The sequence below is a fragment of the Microcebus murinus genome, chromosome 18 (assembly GCF_040939455.1).
Source record: "Microcebus murinus isolate Inina chromosome 18, M.murinus_Inina_mat1.0, whole genome shotgun sequence".
Classification (NCBI taxonomy): Eukaryota; Metazoa; Chordata; class Mammalia; order Primates; family Cheirogaleidae; genus Microcebus; species Microcebus murinus.
Genome location: NC_134121.1, coordinates 10,880,712 through 10,905,651, shown reverse-complemented (window position 1 = coordinate 10,905,651; position 24,940 = coordinate 10,880,712). Strand labels below are relative to the sequence as shown.

At 35.6% G+C, this 24,940-nt stretch overlaps 1 protein-coding gene across 2 annotated transcripts in view; it reads right to left on the bottom strand.

Annotated features, from left to right (window-relative positions):
• MAP2K4 (mitogen-activated protein kinase kinase 4) overlaps positions 1–24,940 on the bottom strand; it is a 132,221-nt gene that overhangs the window by 103,891 nt on the left and 3,390 nt on the right. The window contains exon 2 of one of the 2 annotated variants that reach the window (XM_012777517.3): positions 16,288–16,320. The exons of the other annotated variant lie outside the window; for it this stretch is intronic. Coding sequence (XP_012632971.2) covers positions 16,288–16,320 — 33 coding nt within the window. The remainder of the gene's footprint in view (positions 1–16,287; positions 16,321–24,940) is intronic. 2 annotated transcript variants of the gene reach the window in all.

Here is a 24,940-nt window from a genome sequence, read left to right as displayed (position 1 = left end):
CTGAAATTGGAAGGAATACCTTGTCTAGCTTTCATCAGCTTTAAACACCATGATAAAGAACCCTGAAAATTCTTTCTCCATTAACTTCTCAAGAAATACAAACCTTTAACATCATTTTCCACAATCAGGTAAGCTGACCCTGTAGTTTGGTTCAACCATGGCCAAAGGTCCCAACAGGGGCAGTTGAGAGTCTAGTGCTCAAATACAAAACCTATAGCACCTCAGCAATCTAAGGTACCAAAAGCATCTCTCCTCCACCTTCTACAGATAAGCAAAAGATGTCATTTCCTCATTATTAACAACCAGCATTAGAGGTTCCAAAAATATCAAAGACTCTGTCCCCAAAGAGATATGTTTACACTAAGCCAACCTTGCGACCCTCTCTCATCCTCATCAATTCTGTTCCCATCTGCTTACATCAAACTGTAAACAATTTTCTGCTCTACATTTTTAACTATCTTGATTTACCTTTGAACTTTGAAAATCACCTGTAATAAGTACCTAGAACAAAATAGTTCAACTACATTTACTGAATTAAAATTATTAGCAGATTGTTTTTCTTATTAATATTTTACTGCCCTCTCACCCAATCTAACAGGCTTGTTTTCTCTCATTATATCAATAAGAAAACAAGATTCTGTTACCTGTATGGTCAGAATCAGAGGAACAGAATCCTCCTACCCAGCCTGTAATAATGGAGACTATCTCTAAAATATTTTAGCCAATCCACACATCTTCAACAACGATTTCACTAAATTAGATAGCCCATGTTTAACATCTATTATAGAATGGCAAAGTTCTTTATTGTTGATGGCAATAAAGATCACAGAAGGACCTACAATAGCAGCCTGTAGAGTGTGATTTTTTTGATATAATGCCAACAGCTGTAGACTGTTACAAAAATAGCCACCAGTGAATCACAGTTCCCTGTGTCCATACCCTTCTACAATGTGACTTTGCTGCTCCTCCCATCAATAGGGGGAGTCTATTTCCTTACCTTTGGAATCTGGGCTGGCCTTGGGACCTGCTCTAACCACAAGAATACAGCAGAAGGGATGTTGTATGACTTTCAAACCTAAGCCTCTATGAGGCCTTGCAGCTTCCACCCTTACCCTCCAGGAAAGCTAACTAGAGTTTAAAAGTAAAGCAGTTCAGTCTACCCTCCTAGATGATGAAAGACCACACAGGCAGTGAGAGGTCCAACAGTCCCGCCACCCTAATAGACCTACAAAATGCAGACACACAAGCCAACTCAGGTGACACCAGCAGAACTACCACCCAACTAACAGACAGAATCATGAAAATTAAATAGTTGCTCTTTCAAGTCACTACTGATACACCAAAGGAGCTAGATATCAATAATCGAAAAACAATCAGAATTAGTCCCTCTTAAGGAATTCCCACTGCCAGCATAGGTGATTCCCTAAAACCAAGCACAGGAAAAAATGAGAAAACTGGAACTAAAATGTGTAAGTCACTCATACAATACCTTTAAGAAAATTGGTGAGCGACCTACAGACCAATCCCATTGAATGGGATTCAGAACATCCCACTGGGGAGAAGGATAGATTGCCTGAAATTCTCATTTCTCCCTTGGCTCATTCTCATTTTAAAAACAGAAAGATTACCTAGAATAACTTTTTAAATTATCTGTAATCACCGGTTATGAAATGAGTAACAAAACAATTCTAACTACCCAACTTTATATTCAAACAATTTCAGAAATGATGAAAAAAAGTAGTAGAAAAGAACTTCTCTTTTCTTCCTAAATTACTACAGTGATGAGAAACCTAACTCCTTTCATAAACTGAAGAGAAAAAGAGAGGAAGGATGTCAGAGTTGGAACTAGAAGAAATGGGCTACTTTATCAGTTCTATCCTAGACTTGCAATATCAAGCATTCCATGGACCCATGTATTAAATGAGCTACTAGCTAATATTATATTGCCCCCATGCCCCCATCTTTGATACATAAGAGTAATTACCAAAAAATTTATAAAATCTCACTCAGAATTCTAAATTTTCATCAATAAAAGTCATTCATGTAGCTAAATATTTTAGAAACTGGATTGTTCTGAGTTTATTTAAGAAATCAAGTAAATATCCCAACAGCAACTTTTAGCACATTTACACTTTTGTTTGTAAAGTAGATTTTGAGAAAGCCCAACGTAATAATTCACACAGCCACAGGTACAGAAATATCACAATTACACACAAGTTATTGTGCCAGGCAGTAGAGACAAAAGATAGATAAGGTAACTAACCCATCCACAAAGACAGTTTTGTTTGGCATTCTGCAGAAATATTTAAAAAATGTAGGAGGAGGAGGCTAATGAGTAAGAATAGGGAAGAAAATTACTTTTGCTAGTTGAAAAATGATCACAATTGAAATACTAGAAAACATAAAAACAGGGACATTTCTGTGTTCTGTAGTCTAGTAAACTAACATCTATAAAATCAGGATAAAAACAGTCCCTTACTTGGCAGCACTGTTATGGTAAGGATTAATATACCTTAAATATGCAATGGTTGGCAAATAGTAGGTATGAAAAAGTGGTAACTACTATGGTATTAGTTATAAGTACATATTAAAAACCTAGTTGAAAAATTATTAAAATCTCCAGAAAAGAAAGATGAACGAAGTTTGTCTGATAGCTTTTAAACTGACGAAATATATTAGGCACAAGGAAAGAAAGGAATTCAGCTTGCTCTGTAGATTTGTTTAAAACTATTATCCCATAAAAAAATCCCTACTTCTATAAAACTATTATCCCATAAAGAAATCCCTATTTCTATCCAAATCCAGCATCCTAACAGCACTAAACTAGAAACTAGAAAAAGCAATACAGAGTAGCAGCAACAGTATGTCTAGTTTTAAAACTCAACTCTGCTACTTACTAGTTATATGCATTTGGGCAAATAACTTCACCTCTCTGCCACAGTCCCATGCTTGCCAAATGGGATTAAGATTATATAATACCTTCCTCATAGGGGCATTGTGAGGAGTAAAGGCATTACACTGCACAACACAGTCACTCATTTTTTCCCTGCTTTATTACCGACTATATTAATGATATTCATAATATCATTATCAATTATCTCTAGGTATATGATGGCAAACTCCTAAATCACGGTGACAGCAAATCACCAAGAGCCATGCTTCCTAAATGTTAAACATTCTCCCCATCTAACAAGCTTGAGCCTCAAAGGCTCAGTGCCAAAAAAAAAAAATTAAAAAACTGGAATAAGTCAACCACAACAATCCTAGCCTCTGGCAGATGATTCATACATAGTCCTTTACTTAGGTAGAAATATTTTCTTTAAACCTGGAATATCTCTATCAGTTCCTGAAAGGATATTGCTTTGAAACAAAAGAGTTAATAGCTCCTAGCATATTCTTAGGGACTCCAGAAAAAGGAAAAGAAGCATTATACTTACAGATTATTTTATTTTATTTATTTATTTATTTTTTGTCACCCAGGCTAGAGTACAGTGGCATCATCCTAGCTCACAGCAACCTCAAACTCCTGGGCTCAAGTAATCAATCCTCTTGCCTCAGCCTCCTGAGTAGCTGGGACTACAGGCTCACGCCAGGACATCTGGCAGACTACATTTTACTATGAGGCCCTTGTATTATGAGACCCTTGTTTAGTTAACAAAAGTCTTCAGGGAGTTTGAAGGTTTAAATGCCCCTAACTTGCTTCCAAGTTGTTTCCAGCAAGGAACATGAAATTAAAAAGTGACTTATTTACTCATAGTAAAATAGGGAGTTTATCAAGTTTCATGGAATGAAGCTCCCAATATGTCCTAAAATCCCTCTAAATCTATTAGTAGAAACTCATAATTGATACTTCATTCTCTGATTCAATCTCTGATCATCAGTAATTATACATAAATTATGCACAGTGCCATCATTATAGGGTTCTACCAGCGGCCACACCTTTGAGCTATCACTTAAAGCCAATAACGGCATCATTTTATATCAGACTCTGAGCCAGAAGTCTACTACCAACAAGCAAATATATAATTCCTCAGGCTAAACCAAAAATCCGCCTGGCCAAGTCTTGATTAGTCCAACCCCCTAAAAATTACCCAAGGAGCCAACTAATCCAAGAAGGACCTACTGTGGTTATCAAAACAGCACAAATGTCAAGGCTTTATTGAAAAAACAGAACTTGAGATGTTTGTCCACAATGATTATGTAACTGCTCAAATAGATTCCATTTTAGCAGAAACTTGCTTTCAATCTCTTTGGGCCCCAGTTCTCCTGTGAAATCACCACAGTTATTTCGGGGCAAAAAGAACATACTTTTGTCTTAACTGGAGTCCAAATGGGGGGAGGCACATTATAAAAGGCCCTTACTTATAAACAAGGACCATGAACAGGTAATTAACAAAAGGAAAAATACAAATAAGCCAGTATCATGAAAAATAATTCTTCTAATTATACCCCAAAAATACAATTACTGCCTTTAATACTGCACATAAATAAAAAGAATTCCTAATATCAATATTAACAAAGGTATGAAGAAGTAGGTAGCTTCTTCAGAACTTATAACAGCTGTACTTTTACATTCATGGTTGATTAAAGTCTACCTTCCCCACTGAAAGGGGTGGCCTTGCAAAAATAACAGGAAAATATGTAATCCTACAATTTCCCCAGTAACAGTTAAAGATCAATCCTATGAGTTTCCTCACTAACAGGCACCCTGCAGGAGTTCTGTTTGCACAACTTCTGAAAAGAGCTGAATGGGCAGAAAAGAGATGTAGATGTAAATCTCTCTCTTTCAAAATTGTTTTTTGAGAATCTGCTTTTACAGAGTTCCTGAGTAAACAGCAGAAGAAGGAGCTACAACCTCAACCATATCTTAAGGACAGAGTCACATCTCCTGTGATAAACCCTTCTCCAAGAAAAGGCAGGAAACCAAGTCTTGCACTTTGACATCTTTGTAGTTTTTGCTATCTACCTACTGCTGCTTTTGTTATCAACTGACAGCCATCACTATTTTTTTTTCTTTCTCTTTCTCCCCCTTAAAATCAGCAAGTCACTTGGCCTTGCTGCTGGTATTTCTCCTCTTTCTTTGGGATGTGACACTGTCTCCCTCTCTCTGCCCCCCTTCTCTCTGACTCTGTGTGTCTCTCTCACCTATTCTTTGCCCTTCTAAAGGATAAAGTTTGTTTGTTTGTTTTTTTTACTCTTATATATTAATCTATATGTGAGAAATCTTTCTCCACCCTCACCCTGAACACCTAGGAGACTTTTCACCCTACCACCATACCCTTGTTATCTGCCAGCAGGGCAGAAATTCTATTTCTTCTTAGGTGCTTCAGTGCCTAGAATTATGCCTGACACATAAGTTGGTAACATTTACTCAGTAAACAAATTAACACAGACAAATGAACAAATTACTATAGTGAATATAAACTGGTCCATTTTCCAGAAGGCAGTATCTAGCAAACTCAAAATATCCTTACAATTAACCCTGTAACTCCATCCCTAAGAATTTATCCAAAGAAAATTAAAGATTAAGCAAAGAAGTTATTAAAGCAGCAATATTTATGCCACATATTTAACTACAAAAATTATGGCACTTTCATAACTGCAATACTACACTACTACCAAGAAAAAACACCATGAAAGACTACTAATAGTAGAAAACTTTAATAGTAACTTTTTAAAAAATTAGACAATAAGCAATGTAACTAATAAATTATCATTTTAGTAAAACATATGTATGCATGATATTTTATACATACACACAGGTCATTCTCCAAAATGCCACTCACGATTAATTCAAAGTCCTAGAATTATAGGTGTTTTTTTTTTTTACTTTTTCTGTAGTTTTTTTTCACTAAGCATTCATTCTTTCTGTTTTAATTAGAATGTTCTTGCCACTTTTATCAGAGTTTTATAAAAGGAACCAATCTGTTCTCTAAACTCAATCTTATTAAAAGGTCTAGAAAACAAGTTTAAAAACAGCCTTAAGGCCGGGCGTGGTGGCTCATGCCTGTAATCCTAGCTCTCTGGGAGGCCGAGGCAGGTGGATTGCTCAAGATCAGGAGTTCAAAACCAGCCTGAGCAAGAGCGAGACCCCGTCTCTACTATAAATAGAAAGAAATTAATTGGCCAACTGATAAGTATATAAAAAAATTAGCCGGGCATGGTGGCGCATGCCTGTAGTCCCAGCTACTCGGGAGGCTGAGGCAGCAGGATTACTTGAGCCCAGGAGTTTGAGGTTGCTGTGAGCTAGCCTGACGCCATGGCACTCACTCTAGCCTGGACAACAAAGCGAGACTCTGTCTCAAAAAAAAAAAAAAAAGCCTTAAAAATAGTTATAGGCACTTTCAAACACCTGCAAAGAAAAAGTGGACATTTCTACCGTTTTTTTCATATTTTACAAATGATATCTTTAGAGAGTTTTGAAGGTGTATGTATTGGCTAAATTTAACAATATTTTAATAGTCAAGAAAAAAGAAAAGCTTATCCAACACAATCCCCAACCCCTAACTCCATGCTCCAATGATTTTGTAAGCAGATTTCATGGGAATCTAAGAGACAAAATTACACAATTACACAACCATCCTGAGAAGTTTCCAAAAGATACCCAAAAGATGGTAGCCATTAGTGCTAATGTGTCTCTACCTCTGGTTTATGGGAGAAGAGAAATAATGTGTTAAAAATTCTCTGACTCCTTAACTGGTCACCAGCCCCAGGCCCCACCCCCAACACATTTAACATATTATTTTAGTGCCACACAAGAAAAAAAAAAATGTTTCCTTGGGGCCACAGTGTTTTATTGGGGAAATAGAATAAAAACTTCGAAAACAAAATGATCCATATAGCAAAATCAATCTTAGGCAATAAAAACAAAATAGGAGGTATCAATTTACCAGACTTCAAACTATACTACAGGGCTATAGTAACTAAAATACTTCAAGGCTATAGTAACTAAAACAGCATGATACTGGGACAAGAACAGGGACATTGACCAGTGGAACAGAACAGAGAACCCAGATATAAAGCCATCCTCATATAGCCATCTAATCTTCGACAAAGCAGACAAAAACATACACTGGAAAAAAGAATCCTTATTCAATAAATGGTGCTGGGAAAACTAGATAGCCACATGTAGAAGACTGAAACAGGACCCACACCATTCACCTCTCACAAAAATCAACTCACACTGGATAACAGACTTGATCCTTAGGTGTGAAACTATTAGAATTCTGGAAGAAAATGTTGGAAATACTCTTCTAGACATTGGCCTAGGCAAAGAATGTATGAAGAAGACCCCAAAGGCAATCACAGCATCAACAAAAATAAATAAATGGGACCTGATCAAATTAAAAAGCTTCTGCACAGCCAAAGAAACCGTCAAGAGAACAAACAGACAACCCACAGAATGAGAGAAAATTTTCGTAAGCTACACATCCGATAAAGGGCTGATAACTAGTATTTATTTTGAAGTCAGGAAAATCAGCAAAGAAAAATCAAACAATCCTGTCAAAAAGTGGGCAAAGGACATGAACAGAAATTTTTCAAAAGAAGACAGAATAATGGCCAACAAACATATGAAAAAATGCTCAACATCTCTAATCATCAGGGAAATGCAAATCAAAACTGCAATGAGATATCACTTATCTCTAGTAAGAATGGCCTTTATCAAAATATCCCCAAATAATAATGTTGGCATGGATACAGAGAGATAATCCCACCACTCCTACAGAGCTGGTGGGACTGCAAACTAGTGCAACCTCTGTGGAAAGCAATATGGAGAAGATACCTTAAAGCATACAAGTAGATCTACCATTTGATCCAGCAATCCCACTACTGGGCATCTACCCAAAAGATCAAATGACACTACAAAAAAAGACACCTGCACTCGAATGTTTATAGCAGCACAATTCACAATTGCAAAGTTGTGGAATCAACCCAAGTGCCCATCAATACATGACTGGATTAATAAAACAAGCACCACATGTACTCACCAGCAAATTGGTATTAACAGATCAACACCTAAGTGGACACAGAGGAATAACATTTATCGGGTGTCGGGTAGGTGGGAGGGGTAAGGAGGGGATGGGTATATACAAACAAAAGAGTGAGATGTGCAACATTTGGGAGATGGTGATGCTTGAAGTTCTGACTCAAGGTGGGGACATGGGCAATATACGTAACCTTAACATTTGTACCCCCATTAATATGCTGAAATAAAATAAAGACAAAAAAAATTATCCTTTTTAATTTAGTGAAAAATTTGTTGTTTTTCATTGTTTTCTGTGTGTGAGTTATATGCAACGTGAAAAATAATTCTTGCGGCTCCCAAGGTGAAGAGATGTGTGAGATACTCCCAAGGTGAAGAGATGTGAAAAGATATGGTTCATGAGATGCCAGGCACAAAACTAGTGTGAGTTAAATACAACTCACATGGCAGTTAATGATAAAGAATTCTCTTGTACAGGCATGGGTGGCTCATGCCTATAATCCTTGAACTGTGGGAGGGTAAGGCGAGAGGATTGCTTGTGCTCTAGAGTTCAAGACCAGCCTGAGCAAGTGCGAGACCCGTCTCTACTAAAAATAGAAAGAAAGTAATTGGACAACTAAAAATATATAGAAAAAAATTAGCCAGGCATGGAGGTGCATGCCTATAGTCCCAGCTACTCGGAAGGATGAGACAGAAGGATTGCTTGAGCCCAGGAGTTTGAGGTTGCTGTGAGTTAGGCTGACACCACAGCACTCTAGCTCGGGCAACACAGTGAGACTCTGTCTCAAAAAAAAAAAAAAAAAAAAAAAAAAAAAAAAAATATATATATATATATATATATATATATATATTTGGCCTTTTAACTGCCATGCGTTGCACTCTTTTGTATATTCTACTTACTTTTTACTTCAGTACCACATTAGACTATATACTCTCCTTTAAGATATTTTTAAGTAACAATTTACAGTCCAATTTAAATTAAAATCCAACTGTGTTATTACAAAAGCAAACAACAAAGGTGAAAAATGAATAGGTGCCTCTACACAAAGCTATTACTCTATTAGTATAAGCAATTACTACAGCACTATTATACTCTTTTCTCCCTATCTGAATATTTTTTTTGATCCTCATTAAATATCTCCCAGTCTCAAAAATATTAAGATATGAACAACACTTTGTAAATGTATTCTACAAATTGAGGTTTATGGGTTAAACACTAACAGGATGTAATCAGCCAAATCCAAAATGTGTGAAATGCTACAAAATAAATGAACTAGTTTTTTTCAACAAATGGTAAAAAAGAAAGAGAAGAGGGAACTACTATAGATTTAAAGAAACTTAACAGACACATCCACCAAACACAATGTGCTCCTGGATTTTGTTTGCTGCAATCTCGACTTGAACAAATTAACATAAATAGGCATTTATAAAGTTTTTGGGGAAATGTGAGCACTGAGTAGCTATCTGGTAATATCGTTTCATTCATTTAATGGTGAAATAATTGTAATGATGTTACGTATTTAAGAGTCCTTATCACTTAGAAGTCATGTGACTGACATTTATGTGGATGAAATAATGATAATCATAATTTGCTTTAAAACATTTCAGTAGGGGCTGGGCGTGGTGGCTCACGCCTGTAATCCTAGCACTCTGGGAGGCCGAGGTGGGCGGATTGCTCAAGGTTGGGAGTTCGAAACCAGCCTGAGCGAGACCCCGTCTCTACTAAAATTAGAAAGAAATTAATTGACCATATATAAAATTGACCATATATAAAAAAAAAAAAATTAGCTGGGCATGGTGGCGCATGCCTGTAGTCCCTGCTACTCGGGAGGCTGAGGCAGCAGGATCACTTGAGCCCAGGAGTTTGAGGTTGCTGTGAGCTAGGCTGACGCCATGGCACTCACTCTAGCCTGAGCAACAAAGTGAGACTCTGTCTCAAAAAAAAAAAAAAGAAAAAGAAAAAAATTTCAGTAGGGATAAGTGTGGGGAAAGAAAACAAATGAAATAAGATTGGCCACAGACTGATAATCGTTGGAGCTATGTAATGAGTACACAGGGATTCATTATACTATTTCTGTGTGTATTTGAAATTTTCTATCATTAGCATTTTTAAAAAATTAAATGATATTCCTTCTTCCACCCCTGCCAAAAAGAAAACTGGGGGCAGAGGAACATAAGTCTTTTGCTAAAAGCATCAACTTGTTCTTAAGGCAGTCTGTACACAGTCTGCCCTCACACATCTGATGGCTTGATACCTTGTCCATGGACTGACCAGTCTCCTGACCTATTAGTCTTATTCCCAGGCACACAAGTCATTTGAAAATCCTAGAGGAATTAATTCCTTCTATCTGTCTAGGCCAGAAGAGTTTTAGTTTTTTATTAAACACTTTTTTCCCCTAGTGGTAGTTCCCCTATGTCCCTAGCTTCAGAGCCACAAGAAGGAATCTTTCTACTTTAATGTTCAGTAAGGCTTATTAGATAATATTGAAACTCTCTAAATATGAAACTCTCTGGGGCCAGAAAATCAGAAATGATATAAATAGTAGGTTAAGATCTCATGATCACTTGCAACTGAAGATCTCTCAAAAGCTATTAATAATCAGTTTGGTTTAGAAAATCATTCCTGTGAAGATCCACTTCTTTTTTTAAAAATCAGTAAAATCTAATGATTTACAACACGTAACCTGTAAGTAGACAAGGTTATACATTTCCACCACTCATTAGCTGTAGGACTTTGGAAATGTTACTTAACCTTTGTGCTTCAGTTTCCTCATCTATGATAACGATTACACCTACTTCATAAGGTGTTGTGACAATTAAAGGAATTAATAGTAAGCGCTCAGGATTACACCTACTTCATAAGGTGTTGTGACAATTAAAGGAATTAATAGTAAGCGCTCAGAATAGGGTTTTGCACACAGTAAGAATTATCTATTATTACTTCTACCACATAGCTTTCTATGCATGTTCAATTTAACAAAGACCATACACTTCCTCAGAGTAGGCTCTAGATTTAATTCACCTTTAAAGATCCCAGCACTTCCTACCTATCTATCTATCTATCAATCAATCATCTATCTGTCTATCTATCTGGTGTACATATAGATTTGTTAACTGTTACATTTGTGCTTTTGTTTACTTATCCTTTTAAGAGCTTCTTTAAAGGGGAGTGAAAAATGCTTGTATTCATTTGATTTTCATTTCTGATAAATGTTCTTTTGGCAGTTCTAACTAAAGAGAAGATGAATGTCACAAATTTCTTTCAGTGAATCTTCTTATCTAGATATTTTTGTCTAGATGTATAGAACATTCATAAAACCATGTAGTGAGAATTCAAATATTCACTGTACCTTATTTGAAAACCATCATCCTGAATTTATAAGCTAAATTGAAACCACTTTAACTGGGGACTCAGTTAAAAACTTTGCACATCATTTCTACTCTGTTTTGTTCAACCACAGTAGTTTTGACAAACATTACTTTGTTGCTGGCAGTAAAGTTCAACTAGCAAAACGACCACATTTGCTGCTATTGGAGGTTAATGTAGTCTATTTAAGTTTATACAATGATGAAGTTAGTTGAAAAATGAGACTTTTAGGCTGGGTGCGGTGGCTCACACCTGTAATCCTAGCACTCTGGGAGGCCGAGGCAGGAGGATTGCTCAAGGTCAGGAGTTTGACACCAGCCTGAGCAAGAGCGAGAGCCCCGTCTCTACTAAAAATGGAAAGAAGTTATCTGGACAGCTAAAAATATATAGAAAAAAAAATCAGCCGGCCATGGTGGTGCATGCCTATAGTCCCAGCTACTTGAGAAGCTGAGGCAGAAGGATTGCTTAAGTCCAGGAGTTTGAAGTTGCTGTAAGCCAGGGTGACACCATGGCACTCTAGCTCAGGCAACAGAGTGTAACTCTGTCTCTAAAAAAATGAGACTTTTGTAGGATTGGCCATAAGCTAGACTGACATCCAGTATATTCATCACTATCTGTGGGGAACATGATAAACTGTCAATGGAAAGTCCATCTGCTTGGAAAAACAGTTTTTATGCTAGTTAAAGCCCAAGAATTATAGTAGTGGTAAATTGGTAGAGTCAAGATTCACCTATTCCCCTTATACCATTCCAAAGGGAATGTTGCCAAATTGTCTTTGACCCTGGAAATGGAGAGAACATGAACTCTTCCTGAAAATGACTTTTGTTGCTATAAGAAGGAAAGTTTTTAACAGATATTGCACCTTAAAAATAATTTGGAGAAGCTTAATGTGTGATATTTTTGAAAAAGAAAAGTTTTTTTTTTAACAGTGTACAAAGTGCCATCAAAAACCACCACCACTTATAGTCTATTTCAATTAGTGGCATCAAGGATAACAGTCAGTTAAGGACCATATAATTTTCTAAATAAAGATCCTGTATCTCTGCAAACATTCCAGAGTTAAACAATTTTTATAAGTCACAAAAAGTTTTTAAAGCCACCAAAAGTATAACAAGCAAAGCTACAGAAACACAACACTACCCCAAATATTCTTTATAGCTCAAGAACTTTTCTGCCATGAACTGATAATACACTATAGTACAGACCAAAAGAAAAGGCTACAAGTGCCTCATGTGAAAACTAAATTATTAAGAGTATTTTCCAAAGTCCTAACTACTCTCACTATGATTAGTACAGGATTATTAGGCATTTGCTGAGGAAAATCCCTATGCCCACGAATCCTTAATGGGTCATAATTTTCATCCAAAAAAAAAAAATTAGAATGCTGAAAACATTAAGGTAAATTTGACTTTATAAAAACATTTCTCAAAAACTGTTTCTAAAAAAAGAAGGGCTTCTGTTGTAAGTGGTACACATAGGCCAACTCATTTGCTCTTCATGCAGAATAAACATTATGACATTTCAGGAGAGTCATTTTTTGGTAGTTGGGAAGCTGGTAAAAAAAAAAACACAAACCATGTTTTTAGGCAAATCTTCGCCCAACCCAAAAAATTAGTTTTAAAAGCAAGCAAATTATATTCTAAAGAGTTGTGTTTACAAGTTAGCTCATTAAAGCCAATGAGATAATTCAAACTTGGTCATAAATAATTTTACATATACAAAAGCATTATCTCTGAATAATAACTTAATCAACCTTCTAACGTAGGAGCTCTACACTTATAACTTTACATTTACAAATGGATAGTTTTTCCCTAAGGTATTCTTATACCTTAGAGACTCAGATTCCAAATACTCAGATTCCAAATAAATCCACTGATCCAACAATATTAAAAGAAATACGAACTGTCTTAAATATAACTTAAATTTATTTTCTTATCCTCTAAAATAATATATTTTCTAAATATATATTTAGAAAACCAAAGAGCAGATAAATGCATAAACTTTAATCTATAAAAAGGAAGACCATGAGGTGCAGAATGGATTTTTATTAAATTTCTATAGAAATCTGGTTCCTGAATATGTAATCTCTATTTGTTGCATGTAAATACATACGCACACATCTCCAATAAAACTCTACTAACTTATAACAGGCAATTGTAATAAACTGATTGGAATACAGTGATGTAGCAATATAAAGGACAAAAACTATGTGAAAGTCAAACAATGAAAAAAAATTAATCCTTCAGAGCTTCCATTAGTCATCAGAATCAACTTACAATACATCTTTATGATTTGTGTTGGCTCAATTGAGCACCTGAAGCAGTCAATACTCAAAACTTACCAGACTTCATCAATATCTAATTTTGTGCTCTTTACCCTATCCCCTCCTATAACTACTGTATGATAATTATTTTTGATGAATTAAATACAAGTTTATCTGATAACTCTGAAACACCCTTAGAATAAAATTGGAGATTCTGGAATTAAAGTGTGCCCCAATAGAAGAAAAATCACTCCTTTGATGATTCCAAGCCCTTCATTTTTACAGAAATGAGTGACCACTTTTAACATAAAATTAATGTTTGTATTCCAGAGCAAACCGGAAAGATTGCAGATTGTCTGCAAACATTACAAAATTGCACTTTTGATTTTTAAGTTATGCAAATCATAGAACCAGCCTTGGAAAAAAGTGTTAATATATGTATGCAACTGAAAATTTATACTAAAATATAGGCACTGATACTATAAAAATAAATGCTGTCAACTTGGGGCTGGTCATTCCTACCAACTCCTCCCCTCCCTGATGTATGTGTTCCCATTCCTTGAATCTTCCACTGAGGTCCAAACCAGCACAAACAGCTCTGCTTAACTCCAAAGTAGGGTAGGCCCACCACTAGATCCCCAAAACATGTTCTACAATAAAGAAAGCAGTGTCTATGAAACTTATAGCTCTCTCATGAGAGAACAGAAGGAGCACAGGTACCCAGTACACATCAGCTCCTATACCACCCTCAATTAGTGGCTTCAGCCACTAATCAATCTATATGTGGCATCAATAATTGAACACTTACAATCAATGAAGGATCAACTCTAGTCCACTATATTACAAGCTGTCTGCTAAGGGCAGGGGCCTACTCTATTCATTCCTGTACCAAGAATCTTGCTCACTGTGTGGTTCCTAGGTGTCTAATATGTGCTTCATGAATGAATGAATTTAACTGTGTTGAATGCCAATAGCTGGAAAATAAAGAGGAGGAGCCTCCCAAAGGAAAGAGGGAGAAACAGAAAAGGAGATGTGAAAAGCCAGGAGAAAGCAGCCACAGTGTGAAGGGACAGTGAAGGCAACCAAAAGCAAGTGTCAAAGTGGGAATACATATGTTCCTTGTACAACATAATTAAGTTCCAATGGGTTCTGTTGTCCCAAGCCTCTCTTGTGAGATTCTATATGTATCAGAGCAGGCCATACTACAAACCTATTATTTCTATAACCATAAGACAGAATCTTTTAGAAAATCCAAAGACATTTATTTATAATCTACCTACAGACATCAAACACAATTTTAAACTTAACAAAATCAATATGTTTCTCTTGTTTTAAGCCCACAATAGAACTAAGTTACAGAAAAGAACAATAATGTGAATACAATTTTAAATTTTTAAAAAGTCAGGATGTTTTCTTTAAATTTGATTTTATGTCAATATATAAATAAAAGTTAAAAACTGTCATATTAAACATTAAACAAAAGTAATTTATCTTAAAATGTAAATGAAAGTTAAAAATTATCACAGTGAATATATTATAATTAAAAGATAGCATAAAATAGCAGTTGTAGCTCCATTACATATATATATATATATACACACACACATATATATATATATGTAAGTTCACTATGGGCAGGATATCATATACTAATTTTAGTTTATTATTTAAGGCAAGGGAAGGGTAACAGTAATAGACCAATTAAAATTTTTTATCCTAAGGCCTAGCTACCTTATCTCTATTACTTATTATATATGTACATCATGGCTGCACCATTCAAGAAATACATTTTTGCTAACAGCATTTAAAAGGGAGTCACAATGGTCAGCCAATGGAAATTAAGCATTTTGATTCCATCAAAAAAATTTTTAAAGCGTAGCACAAATGTTTTCTCCAGGTTAATCTTTTTTCCTTTGGACCAATTTACTGAAGAATGATACATATCAAGAGTGGTCACCATTCTTCACTAGTTCATGAATAAATAAGCAACAGCTAAAACTACACACATTTTGAGACATTTTTACATTAACTAGAGAGTAGTCTCCGTAAGATGGGATTTTTTTTAACTGCACTTTATACAAATGACGTTTAAGTTTAAAATACATTTGTTTTAGCTTTATAAACTTTGCTTTTTTTTTAATAGAAAAATCTATTCTATATTCTATGAAGACTAATGTCCTAATACAGAATGGCGGCGAAAGGTAGGGAGGCAGGGAAAGAAACAATTTTGTTTTAAAAAAAAAAAATTAAAATGCACTCAATGTATGGTTTAAAATAAATCAATTTTAAAGCACAAGATCTCTGAATATAGATATATATTTTTTGCACTAGAGTCTTAAAATGAATTTCCTTCAACTTATGAATTAAATTATGGTTAAGTCTGATTACCTATATACATTTTTAACTACTTACATACATCTTTCTATACCTACATACATCCGAATACCTCTATACATCTTGCTCTTATTTCAATTTCAAGTGAAAACAAGAATAATTTATAACCAGGAATATAACAATACAATTTTTTTACATTTGAAAAAAGAATGAAAAATGGAAGCTCTTTTAATGTAAATTGCCATGGTTGGTTAGTTGAAACAATAGAGGATACATTCCCAATACCAAGATGGATATGAAAAAAATAAGTAGCATAGTATCATAAAATTTGTAGCTTACTTTGTGCCTTTTCACAGAAGTTTATCTGAAAGCCTAAAGTAAAAGAGATAAGTTCCAGTTCATTTACTGTAAATCAAACAAATTGAAATTAGAACATAACATTGCATTTTTATATTACATTTTTAATAAAGCTAACTCAAGACCAGTTCAAATCACATTACCCCCACCAGAGATAACGGTAACACATGAGCTTTCTTTAAAAACTCAAGCTCTTTCAATGTATTGCGTAGTATGGAATTGAAATCAAGTTTAAATTCTGTTGCACTATCTTAATCTTTACTTTTCATAATTATTCAATAAAAAGAATTGCTAATAGCCCTTAGAAGTTAACAGTAACTTTTAAGATAGTTGTCAATTTTTTCAATATTTTCAACCTACAAATTCATAACACATTACAAGTTATTTTGCTAATTCAAATTACTGATTTAGAACTACCCATGATTAACTATCACCCCGTGATTCAAAAGTTTTAGTAGTTCTTAAATTGTGAAACATACATAAAGCAACATTTTCTAGTCAATCAGCTAACTTCAAACAATGAGACAGTAAACTGCTGAACAAGGGCTAAAATTCTTCTACAATAGCCCTGCAAAAAAGACAGCATTTCTAGGAATGATAAGACAAAGTAGGACTTCAGAAGTTACAGGAAAAAAACCTGTGAATTCCCCTTAGAAACATGAATGTATTTTCCAAATCCAATTACAACTGGTTATACTATATATATAATATATATATTATATATATATAATTTTTTATAAAATGTACCCAGTAAAATAAAAGCACTTAAAATAAAAGCTCTCTTTCACTCTATAATTTATTAAGTGAATATCTGGTTTTCTTAGTGGTAGACTATGTTTGTGTTTATTGCTTTGGGGAACAAAATGGGGGAAGTAAATTTAGAATGAGTTTGTGTTTATATAAATTCAATGAAAACATGTAGGAAATAGAGTTAGTACTGAAGGATGTTTCTAAGTAGTCTTTCCCATCTAGTTATCAAAATTCCTATCATTCTAAGAAGATATCAATAATGTTCAAAAACTGAAAAATCCTAATGGAGCTCTCTGACAGGAAGGTAACCCTTGGTGCACCATAAAAGTAATCCACTGCTGACTATCTAAAGATACAAATGACAATGCAGAAAGATGTGGGAATGGAGGGACTTCATGGGAAAGAAGTCCTTGGGGCAAATCTGAAATGGCCCTGTTCTCTCTGCCACTGAAGGTCAGTATGCTGCTCCACCAACTGAAGGTCAATATGCTGCTCCACCAATATGCTGCTCCAATCCAATATGCAGCAGGAACAGGATTCAGAAAGAAAAATCAGAGAATCATGGGTTTTCTAAGCCTAAGCAACTAAAAGCCAGCCAGCCTCCTACCAGACAAAATGAAGCGAGCACAAGTAAAGAGAAAAGGGCTCACTGGAAGCAGCAGGCAAGTCTTCTCCCCGTCCCACTGGGAGAGAAGAGATAAAACTCACTTCCTACCACAGCTGAAGAGGAGACTGTGGAAACACTCAACTTTAAAGTAATTGTTACTCTTCTCTTTGTAGCTCTAAATACTGTGATGAATGTTTGTTACGAGGTTGCAAAAAAGAAAAGGAGAAAAGATGAAAGACGTGAAGAATTTGAATGGTGAAAGGAGCAAGAAAAATAAATTTCAAAGATATATGAAAAAGAAGTAAGTTGGACCTGTATGTAAGATTATGTAAATAGAAGATATAGAATAAAATGTATAATAAATAGAAAGTTAAAAGTATATGTCACTGAGAACAGCAGAATATCACCAACTACTGCTCTAACACATTATAAGCTAAGCCTCCAGTTTAAGTGCTAAAAAATTCTCAAAACTTGAAGTTCTGTCATCAGCACAGACTCAATGTAAGTAGCTAAAAAAAGGGGTGTGTGTGAAATTCTTAAAGCATAAATACAGACTTGCTCTTTTTATCTAAATATGGATGAAGTGACCAGGAGAATTGATTCTGGGGCTTCATACAAACATCTTTCTCTGCATTATTTCTAAGACAAGGCTTGGTAACTAACCCAGAGACCAGTGGCAACTAAGAGCTAAATTAACTGGAACATAATGGCTCACTTTTCTTTGGCAATTCTGTAACTTTTTTAATATTATCAATTAAATCAGGTAAAAAGCTTTTCCAGCTAAGTCTCTCTGTACCTCTAAAAGACCATATACAAATATATATGAAAAAGACCTGCAAAAGTCAGAGACTTAGTGCTTACAGTATACATGTAGGAAAGTACCAAATAGCTCCACTAGCTCATTACATCCAAAGAGCAGGGAAGGTTGAAGGGAACCACCAACAATTTCATACAAGAGAAAGACAGTGAGAAAGAAAAGCAAGCAAAATTTCTAATACCCTCAACTTTACAAAATGCAAATCTGTGGCTATGCTATAAAGTCTATTAATATTCATTCACATATGTTCCATTTTTGAGGTCTCCCTTGTCTCCTACATTGTTTCCCTGATCACTTACCAATTCCTACATGTCTAGGAGCAGTACATATCAGCTTAATCTGTTGATAATAACCGGCTAATTTGTTTTGTGTGCCTCACTTTTTTATATCCTGGTGAGCTATCTGTACCCTGGGACTTAATTTTACATGATCCTTCCCTTAAATTTCCTTATTGTATGTGGAGGCAAATATGAGTCTTCTTCATTGTTCCTGGCCCAGGCAAGTTTATTTTAATTAAATCTTAGATTCTTCCAAGAATAAATAGCAAAATGTATAGCACAGAATGCATGTCAGCCTACAAAACAAATAAAGCTATGTGGAGATTTTTTTCTCCCTCTTTCTTTCTAGGTCTCTCCCACCCTCGTTCCTGCATTTGTCCCTCATTTTCACCCTCCTACCTCAATTTTGAGATCTTTTATATGGCCATAAATCAAAATCTACAATTTACTGTTTTTACCAAATAAAGTGAGGTAGTATATATTAGTCTAAGAGGCTGTATAGGATGTATGTAAGTGTATATATTAATAAAAACAAAAGGCAAAGAATATTTGATAGAGTAGAAAACAAAATGAAGAGTGTCAGGACACCAGAATTCTATTTCCAACTGTGAAACTTAAGTCATTTCACTTGAACACTAGTTTTCTCATTTTCATATAAAATTAAGAATATCAGATAATCATCTCAGAGAGTTTGAAAACAGTGTTTTTAAACCTAATTTTGCTTGTGTAATAGCCCTTACAGAGATTTGCAGTAATCTCCATTCCCCTTCCTTTAGGCTGAAAGTACAAACCTGCGAAGAGGCAGGGCATAAGTGGTTTCCCACTTCCTCAGTAGTCCCTTCTGATTCCTTGGACATTCTGGAATTTTATACTTCTGAAAATACATTATGAACTACCATATGAACCCATACTTATAGAAAATCAGAGCTGCCTTACTGGGTCATGTCCATAGACCATGCTACAAAGTCTTCCTTCTGTCATGAGCATAAAGACTCTTGTTGTTTGATGCCTTCCTTCCAACTTCAATCTCAAAATTAAGGCATGTGCCTTAACTGCAGCTACGCAAAGAACATCATCATGGCTCTAAAACTAAGGAGTTGCCTAAACTTGCCCTATTTTGTATTTTCATTGTTCTTAGAGTGAATTCCACAAGATTTATTTTCTGCTGGGTTATTTCTTTAGATTTCCTTACTTGAACTTTCTCAAACTTTATCAAAAGGGAGCCATCCTAATTTAGTAATTCTAGGTTGTTTGTGTCAACCAGAACCAGTCATGACTTTATAAAATACTAATCAAATCTTTTCCATGTTTTTTAAATTCAGGATCTTCTCCTCCTCATATGCCAGTTCTTTTTCTCCCTTTGGCCAATGACCATCTTATTTATTTACTCTTTGTCTATGTAACCAAATGCCATATTGTCTTCTCAAGCCTGTTCAATGAAACATAGCATGTTTACTCAGGCATAGCAACTTACAAATTATGTGAGTTTGGGCAAGTATCTAACTTCTGTGGGCCTCAATTTTCTCATCTATAAAACAGAATAATACCCAAAGTGATTTGTGATGATTAAATGAGAAAATATATCTAAAATGTCCAACAAAGAGCCATTATCAGTCATTATTATTCTTGGTGTCTCCCTCAGGTGAGCAATAATTACCGGCATCCTCCCAACCTTTTCTAGGTGTTCACCAGACCAGCTTAACATACACAAAACCAGTCCTTCTCCTTTCATTCCCAGCCATTTTAAGAGAGTTAAAAGGAAAGGACTCCCTTAGCTGGGTGTGGTGGCAAGTGTAGTCCCAGCTACTTGGGAGGCTAAGGTGGAAGACTGCATGAGCCCAGGACTTCAAGGCTGCAGGGGTTATGATCACACCTGTGAATACCCACTGCACTCCAGCCTGGGATGGGTGACAGAGTGAGTCATCACTTTAAAAAAAAAAAAAAAAAAAAAAGATGGACTCCCATTTTTCCTAGGGATCCCCACCCCACTCTGTGCACCTCTACCACAAACATTCCTAGGCACAGCCTGGTGTCCTGAGGACTCTTACTCCCCCCAAAATGGGTACCTCCCCTTGACAGGCACCCAATCTAGACAGAACCCAGGTAAACTACAGAAAGTATGAGGGGAGTCACTTAATGTCACTTGTTTTTTAGCAAAGCCAGGCCATAAATAGACATAGGCATGTGACATATAGAGAGAGAGAGCTGTCTGGCAACATTTTTCCTAGTTTCTCTTTTTTTTAATTTTATTTGAGTGATTTGGGATAAAATGAAATACAACATAACTTGAAAAAGCTGCGGTGGTGTCCACAGCAATCCTCTTTCCCTGTGGTGAGGAATGATGTGTTGTTCTTAAAGAATCAAGCTGCATACAAAGTAACTATTTTCTTCTTCCAAAATGCCCATCTTGAATCGGGTTATCTACTGGCCAATGCTTCCTCTCACTAAACAGCCACAAGTTAGGCCAAACCTATATAGCTCCTTCTCCTTGATCCCTTTCTACAAGTATACATTAAATTCCTAACCTTACCAAGAGTGTGAAGACACACCTGAAGATTTTCTGAAGTTGGAGGAAAAAGGTTAGAAGCTAACCCATGCCCATTAGCAAAAACAGTAATTTGTCCAAACAACAAATTTAGCCAGAATGGCAACATATGTTATCTTTTATGCTAAATGAGTTCCTTTTATGTTATATATAGTGTTAAGAGGATTCTATTACTTTTCAAATCTATACTATAATTAAAGTATTCTATTAATACTTGCAGATTCCCAATTAAAATGTCTCCAGATTCAAAATGCCACTGTAAATCCTCTCTGCAAGTTAGAATTCTATAACATAACACCAAGGCTCCAAAATCAATCCAGAAGGTGTCTTACAGCTTCCACCCCCTGACTGAAACCTAAAATAATCTGGTGCTTCTATTCCTGAATCTGCATCACTTCTGGCAAAGATTCTTCTTTCAGACCTGAATGGCTAAAATGGCTTAAAGAGAACTTGGATACCCTGTGTAGTAAAGTAGTAAGAGGAGCAAAGGCTACCAGTCACACAGCTGGATAAAAACCCACCTATCTCTACTAAAACAAATTACTTAACTTGAAAGTCAATTCCCTAGTCTATGGAAGGAACTATGCCCACCTACCCGTAAAGAGTGGATGTGATCATCAAATTTGCTAAGGACAGTGCAAAACAGTTGTGTTAACTATTAGTTTCCCTTTCTTTAAATCTGAATTGAAGTTCCTCAGGTTGTATCATTGGGACCATCTATCTCCTAGAGATTGCAAAGGAGATTGACCTAGATTATGGAGGATGGTTGATTATAATATCCAGTTCCCTAAAAATAAGAAAAACTCTATGGGCCCTAATTAATCCAGCTTCTCAAATTAGGTAAAAGAAATGGTGTGTGTGGCCGGGCGCTGTGGCTCACGCCTGTAATCCTAGCTCTTGGAAGGCCGAGGCGGGCGGATTGCTCAAGGTCAGGAGTTCAAAACCAGCCTGAGCAAGAGCGAGACCCCGTCTCTACTATAAATAGAAAGAAATTATTTGGCCAACTGATATATATAGAAAAAATTAGCCAGGCATGGTGGCGTATGCCTGTAGTCCCAGCTACTCGGGAGGCTGAGGCAGGAGGAGGATCGCTTGAGCCCAGGAGTTTGAGGTTGCTGTGAGCTAGGCTGACGCCACGGCACTCACTCTAGCCTGGACAACAAAGTGAGACTCTGTCTCAAAAAAAAAAAAAAAAAAAAAAAGAAATGGTGTGAAAGAACAGAAATCTACAAAAAAAAGAAAAAAAGACTCAAAATACAGGATTAACCAACATTCCATCTTAAGTTTCTGCACACATTCACTCTGATAAGATACATTAGAGGAAAATGTGAGAAAATATGTATTCTAAAAGTGAGATGTTTTTCTATATTTTGAATATTAGCGTGCTCTCATTTTTAAGGGAACATGTAAGAAATACAATATGTGCTTTGAGAGGGGACTAATTTGCTGAGCTGGGCTTGTATCAGGTTATGTTTAATAAATAGTAAAAGAAGGGACATGTAACGCATTGGGAAAAACAATCAAAGGTTTGCAGCTCTTCACTGTCTGCAAAATTCAGTTCTTCAAAATTAAGATAAAGGCCTCCTATGGATCTTGAAAACCACATGCTAATTGGTAAAAAACTGAAAAAGTCAAATATAATCAAAAGCAGGGTATTTCATATATATTTTATATATTCAAATATTATTGGAAAAAACCACATTGATCTTAAATCTTACTTCACTGTTTCTTAACAGATACACTTCATTAAAGTTTTCTGTGTGTTTTTTTAAAACTGGAATCAATCTATCATATTTTTACTTAAATATATGAAAAATGCTCAGCTAAGGGTAAACAAGTAAAGACTAGACTAGTCCAGAAGTTCTCCATTATAAACCTACATTTAAGACCTAAGTAAAGAAAAAGAAAAAAGCTGCCTAGATCAGCACATTATGAGAATCAAAGGCACCCATGACATATACTTTATTTCCTATAATATATACTTTACAAATGGCTGTGTTTTACAGAATAAATTATAGGTTCTAACTATTCTAAACATTTTAAGAAACCATCTTTTTTAACAACTGACATTTCTTTGCTACCTAAGTTTAAGGAAAGATTTTATTTTTCCCTGCTCTAAGTCTTCTATAATAAATTTAATTTCTTATGTTTAAGAGATCTTTTAAAACTATTACATTTTTGGTAACTAGTAACTAAAGCAACAATCCTTACATGCTTTTGGATATATTATAATTTTCAAAGCACTTTCACATACACCAATTTAATAATGTGATTCTCACAACAGCCCTATAAGTTACATATTATTGTGATTTTTTTTTTTTTTTTTTTTGCCCAGGCTAGAGTGAGTGCCATGGCATCAGCCTAGCTCACAGCAACCTCAAACTCCTGGGCTCAAGCAATCCTTCTGCCTCAGCCTCCAGAGTGGCTGGGACTACAGGCACGCGCCATCATGCCCCATGCCCGGCTAATTTTTTCTATATATTTTTAGTTGGCCAATTAATTTCTTTCTATTTTTAGTAGAGACGGGGTCTCGCTCTTGCTCAGGCTGGTTTCAAACTCCTGACCTTGAGCAATCTACCGGCTTCAGCCTTTCAGAGTGCTAGGATTACAGGCATGAGCCACCCTGCCTGGCCGGTATTAGCGATTTTAACAAATGGGTAATTTCCCCAAGGTCACAGAGCTTGTACCCAGAAGAGAAGATACCTTAACCACAACTTTCTGGGTCCAAATCCAGGCTCTCTGCACTTCAACATCCTTTGTTTCTTACATGCTAGTACATTCGATAGGAAAGTTAGTTGTTACCAGCTACTAGTAGAGAAGAAATCATCTCACCTATGCAATTTCATTATAGAAGTTGTTGAACTCTCAACTGGCAAGCTCTATTGCCCAGAATATGCTATTCTCCACATGCCAACAGTGAGACTATCTACTACTACTTGCTATATATACATAAGACTTGCTCACCTGAGCTTAATTACCTGGTGTATGAGCTGCTTCTCTTCACATGCTTCATACTAACCTGGCTAAATTCACTGGGCTTTTGATTTAACACAATAAAAAATTCAAGCCATGGCTAAGAAGGTTCTTGAATGTTACAAGCCAATTCCATATTTTAAGTTTACTAAAATTTCTTGTACTAAGAATCATACTATTCCATAGTACTTGGCCCTAATATGCAAGAAATCTCCTTATTAAATTCACATACATTGACAAATGATTGATGAAGCATTAAGAATAAAATTATATCCCACAGTAGCTTATTTGAGTATTTTTTCCTTCCTCAAATGCAAACTCATCCTAATGTCAAATATATTTTTACAAAACCATTCACCTTGGCAAACAGATCTAAATTTTGCTACTTTTAGTCACCAAACAACCAAAGTATAAAAACTATTCAACTTGGGTGTGTTTGTAAATGCATGAGTGAAAACAATCAAATGTATGAGTAATAACAAAATTAACAGCTACTCTCCATTATCTGAGGGACAGTGAGAAAAATGTTACAAGAAAAAAATGGCCAGATTAGAAGGCGCAACTGTTAGTATAAAAATGTAACTAAAGCTAGGTCTTTTGATGACTGTTAACACAGTAGAACTCAGTATCAATCTCATTCCAGCCATCCACTGCCCCACGAAAAA